The sequence below is a fragment of the Condylura cristata genome, unplaced genomic scaffold, assembly GCF_000260355.1.
Source record: "Condylura cristata isolate star-nosed mole 26May11 unplaced genomic scaffold, ConCri1.0 scaffold00025, whole genome shotgun sequence".
NCBI classification, from domain to species: Eukaryota; Metazoa; Chordata; class Mammalia; order Eulipotyphla; family Talpidae; genus Condylura; species Condylura cristata.
Genome location: NW_004567126.1, coordinates 1,610,813 through 1,616,166, shown reverse-complemented (window position 1 = coordinate 1,616,166; position 5,354 = coordinate 1,610,813). Strand labels below are relative to the sequence as shown.

Sequence of the window (5,354 nt, the reverse complement as noted above, 5' to 3'; positions counted from 1 at the left end):
CATCTTCACAGTGAAAGAAGCTACCATTATAGTGGAGACATCCTACCAGGTAGTAGAAGAACAATGTGTACTTTAGTACATTGTATGCAGCATTGTAAACCAATTTATAGGACAAATATTCCTTGGAAACAAAATCAAGAAAGAGCAAGACAAGTTGTCATAAGAACTGTATCTTGGGTTTCAGTATCAATAGGGAGATCAATTCTTTCCCCAACACTGTGACCCCAACTCTCATCAAGCTCCTTCTTGATTATTCATCTAGAAACCCTGGCTTCTGTTTGAGCCTTGAATAGCTGAGAAAAGTACATTAAAAGTTTTGCACTTACTGGACTATGTGAGATGGCACATGGGTGACTTGATGATGGGAAGCCCACAAGGACTACAATTGAGATGAAAAAAATGTACTATATATATAAAAGAAGTTTCACACTTGCCATTTCCCCTTGTGCACACTTTCTAGAAGGTTGCATCTCTTGCCCCCTCCTCACTGAGTTGTCTATTCACATGCCACCATATTTGCTTGTCTTTTACAGTCACCGAGGCAGAAATAACACCCACAACACCTCCTTGTTTCTTCATAACACCAAGTAACCTTTTGAAATGGGATATATTTTGCTTGCATATTTTTTCTAAATCATTAAAGGGTGGGGATTTTTGTTTCTTACTACATTATATACTTTTGCCTAGAGAAGGGGTACTCACACACACTTCTCAAATGTATGAAAGAATTTCTTACTAAGACTGTAAGACACATGACCTTTGGGGAAATGCTGAGTAGGATAGGAATTTCAATCAGAGGTAGAAGAGCTACTATAAAAGGAACAGTGTCACGTGAATATATTTATTTATTGACTTCAAAATATAAGTTGTAGAATTTAAATAATAATTATTTTTTAAACTTTTTTAATCTTTTCTAGTCTTTGCCTCTACTACATGGAACCAGGAAATGATACAAAGATTTCAGAATTTCTTCTTCTAGGATTATTAAAAGAACCAGAACTACAACCTCTTATATATTGGCTTTTCCTTTTTATGTACCTGATCACAGTTTTTGGAAACCTGCTCATCATCCTGGCTGTCATCTTTGACCCCCACCTCCACACGCCCATGTACTTCTTCCTCGCCAACCTGTCCTTTGTAGACATCTGCTTCACTTCCTCCACCATCCCCAAGATGCTGCTGAGCATCCAGACAAAGAATAAAGTCATAACCTATGAATGCTGCATCATGCAGATATTTTTTGTGTTATTCTTTGCTGTGCTAGATGACTTCCTCCTGACCGTGATGGCCTATGACCGCTTTGTGGCCATCTGCCACCCTCTGCACTACACAGTCATCATGAACCCCCGGCTCTGTGGGCTGCTGGTGCTGGTGTCCTGTCTCTTGAGTGCCCTGCATTCCTTGTTACAAAGTTTAATGGTGTTGCGATTGTCATTCTGTACAGACTTGGCAATCCCCCACTTTTTCTGTGAACTCAATAAGGTGATCCAGCTTGCCTGTTCCGACACTTCCGTCAATGAAACAGTGATGCATTTGGCTGCAGTTGTCCTGGCCGGTGCACCCCTCACTGGTATCCTGTACTCTTACTCTAAAATAGTTCTCTCCATCCGTGGAATCTCATCAGCTAAGGGAAAATATAAGGCATTTTCCACCTGTGCCTCTCACCTCTCAGTTGTCTCCTTATTCTATTGTACCAGTGTAGGAGTGTACCTTAGCTCTCCTGCCACCCACAACTCACTGTCAAGTGTAATTGCCTCAGTGATGTACACTGTGGTCACACCCATGTTGAACCCCTTTATCTATAGTCTGAGAAATAAAGACATAAAGGGGGCTCTGAAAAGTATTTTGTTGGTAACAGCTATAAAGTGGCCAATTACACCTGAGTGTAAGAAATACTCATGATTACAGTATTTAAAGTCTCAATTATAAATTGTGAAACTTCTATCAGATTGTTAAAGTGGGATTTTCTCCTTTAATTCTCCCTGGTGTTTCTGTTTCTTGAATTCAACTTCTCTCCATAATTAAGTAACTGACTGTAATAAAAAAAAAAAACCTATTTTCAATATCAACAATTAACCCTATCATTTTCTAACTCTTTCAAATGTATTCTTATCCTTGGGCCTGAGACTGTTTTCTCCTATGCTTCTGGTCTTAGATCCAAGTCTTTAATCCATTTTGAGTTAAGTTTTGTATCTAGTGTGGGAAAGTGGCCAAAATTCATTTCCTGCTGTAGCTATCCGCTTTCCCAACACTATTTGTTGAAGAGACTTTCCTTACCCTTTTGTATACTCTTGGTTCCTTGTCATAGATTAACTGCCTATATAAGTGTGGGTTTATTTTTGGGTTCTAAAAGAATATTTGTGCCGAAAAAAAAGATGACCTGAACCACATGACATAAAATCAGGTTCTTTTGTGAGTTATTTCTTAATCATGTATATGAAAGAGATTTCTGAGAAAATAAACAGAATAATATAATGGATGGTTTTGACATTGTTCATTTACTGCCCCTTTAGACATAAAATGTTTTGGAAAATAGAGATATCTCATTTAGAATTTATATAAATATATTCATAGCCATTATTAAAAGTTTTTTATCAAAACAATGATACTAAAATGAAAAAACATAGCATGTCAACAAATCCTTCAATGCAATGTATAAACACCCTCACATATAAACACCAATATTTCATAGATGGATGAGTAGGTGTTCTGCTTGAAAAGAAGATATATTGCATAGTTATATGAAGTATAGTATAAATCGATTTTTTGCTTCATCAAATTTAAGAATGTCTCTTACTGAAAGACAGTGTTAAATCATTTTGCTTACTGACATTTGTGTTTCAGTATAGAGTCCATTTGGAGATATGTATTAACTGATTTTGTCACTGACTAAAGTAGACTTGTGTGCACACAGTTGAAAGAGAACAGGATCTTAACGAGGGAATAAATTCAATATCAGCAATAACAAACACTTTAGTGTGTTCAAATCCACTTATCAAGTTAAGCAGTAAGAGAATGATATATAAAGGAATGAGCCACTCAAAAGTGATAAACTGTACTTAAAGATTTCCTTCTGTTATCAAGTTACGTAAATTGCCTTTGTCATCAAATATAGCTCCTTTTGTAGGAGTAATACAAGTCATGACTATTCATTTAGTAAAACAAAATAAAAATGATTCAGAGTGATATATAAAGAAAGTATTTTCAAGAGACTCGTGTATCCTCACTGTTCCTATACCCACAGGCTGCTTAAAAGACTCTCTTTGGGAATCGAAGACTCTCTTTGCAATTAGAAGACTTTCTCTGATAGCTTTTAAGTATCATTCAGCTACTGTGTTCTTACCAGTTATTAATGTTAAATATCTCCAAATTGATCTTAAATTTCTCCTTACAAAAAAAATTATTTTTATTCCTTTGCCCTTTTTTAAACTTTTGGGTTTCCTTTTCATATCTCCCCAGGTGCACATGCTTCCATCACCTTCCACCAACATCGCCATTCAGTGGCCCATCCTCTCCCTCCCCTTTTGTCCTCCCCTTTCCATCTGCCCCCAATTTTCTCTGGTAACCAGTATTTTTATAGAGTCTGTGAATTATTTTTATAGTCCTTGCCTATATGTGGCCAGTATATTCCACAAACAATCGAAACTATCCAGTAACTGTGTTTCCCTTTCCTACTTACTTCACACTGCACAATCACCTCAAAAACTAGCCATTTTGTCCCAAGAGGCAATTATTCATCTTTCTAATAGCTCAGAGATTTTCTATTGAGAATATATCCACAACTTCTTTAGGCAGATGGGTATTTTGGTGGGTCCCATGACTAGGCTATCATGAATAATGCTGCTGTAAACTTAGGCATGCTTCAATCTTTCCATATTAGAGTTTTCAGATTCTTTAGGAAAATACCTAGCAATGGTATTGTGGGATCATATTGTGTTTCCATTTTTGCCTTTTTCAAATATCTCCATACTGACTTCCACAGAGATCACACCAATTTGAATTTCCACCAACAATGGATGAGTGGCCTTTGTTTTCCACATCTGCACCAACATTCCTTGTTTCCCATTTTTTTTATATAATCCATTCTCTCAGGGGTCAGGTAATATCTCATTGGGTTAAAAAATTGCATGTTCGTTAAAATGCATGTGATTTTGACACTTCTTTCATGTTGATAAGCCATCTGAATGTCTTCTATGAAAAAGTGTCTATTTATTTCCCTGTTGATGTAATGAGTTAAAGCACAGCACTATGAAGCTATCGCAGCCACTGCAGCCTGAGCTTGATCCCCAGCTAGGGAGGTGACCCATATGGTGTGGCAGACTTCTCTTGTCCCACCTGCTGCTCCCCTCAACAGTGTATTTCAGTACATCTGCCTGTTCTGTTCCCCATTCTGTCTCTGGTGAATCCTCTCACCCCCTGCACCTCTGGCCTGTACCCCAGTTCCCTATGCATAAATAAATAAATCTTTTTTTTAAGTGTCAATTGAGTTATTTGGTTTTTTGTTACTATGTTATGTGAGCACTTTATTTATTTGGGGAGTTAACCCCTTGTCAGACTTGCAATGTGCAAATATCTTCCCCAAGTCAGTAGGGGGCCTTTTTGTTTTTGTGATAGTTTAATATAATCCCTAAGGAACTTGTAGTTTGCCAAGAAGCACAAGAAGGACCTGAGGAAACTGCATGCCAGTGACATCAAGGCAATCAGAGGTCATGTGGAGCTATCCAGGACCTTCTATAGTTCAAGGAGGTCAAGCTCATTACCCAAAAGTCAGGGCCTCCAACCCAATTTGCCCACATAGCTCATCTCAGAGTGGGGAAAGATGCAGGTGACCCTATCAACAAGAATTGTGGGCTCTGCTTGCCAAAGCCCACCCACTGAGGCTCAAACTGTGGGGCCCAAGCTGTGGTTGCAACTTTGACATGAAAACCAACTCCAGCTCTCTCAAGAGCCCAGGTTTTCAGGTCTGCTGATGTGGGACTAGAAGGCCTGAGATACCCCTGTGCTGCTCACTTCATGGGGTGGTTTCCTCCTGTACTTGCACAAATAAATTTAGCAGGATCTGTCACATATGTGTGACATATCATGCACATGAACAATTTTTTGTAAATGCTTTAAAAAGTTAGAATTCAGCATGACATGTGTGTGCACTAGACACCTATTGAAATCCACAGCGAACATAATCCTTTAAGACTTTATCATCATCCCAGAATAGGCAAAGAAAGCCAGGTATCAATGCTCTTTGACAACTTATTTATTTAGGGTGAGGCCCCAAATCATATGGAAATAGCCAAAGGATAAAAGCAGAAACATTAAACAAGAAAATGAGTTACAGAAAGTGTCATTTAATAGACTAC

General features: G+C 38.1%; 1 protein-coding gene across 3 annotated transcripts in view; it reads left to right on the top strand.

Annotated features, from left to right (window-relative positions):
• Nucleotides 1-1,962, top strand: part of LOC101630535 (olfactory receptor 7A17-like) — a 23,529-nt gene extending 21,567 nt beyond the window's left edge. For all 3 annotated transcript variants that reach the window (XM_012729515.1, XM_012729516.1, XM_004688749.2), the window contains exon 3: nucleotides 918-1,962. In XM_012729515.1, the coding sequence (XP_012584969.1) occupies nucleotides 934-1,902 (969 nt within the window). In that variant the 5' untranslated portion in view covers nucleotides 918-933 and the 3' untranslated portion in view covers nucleotides 1,903-1,962. The remainder of the gene's footprint in view (nucleotides 1-917) is intronic.
• The last annotated feature ends 3,392 nt before the right edge of the window (nucleotides 1,963-5,354 follow it).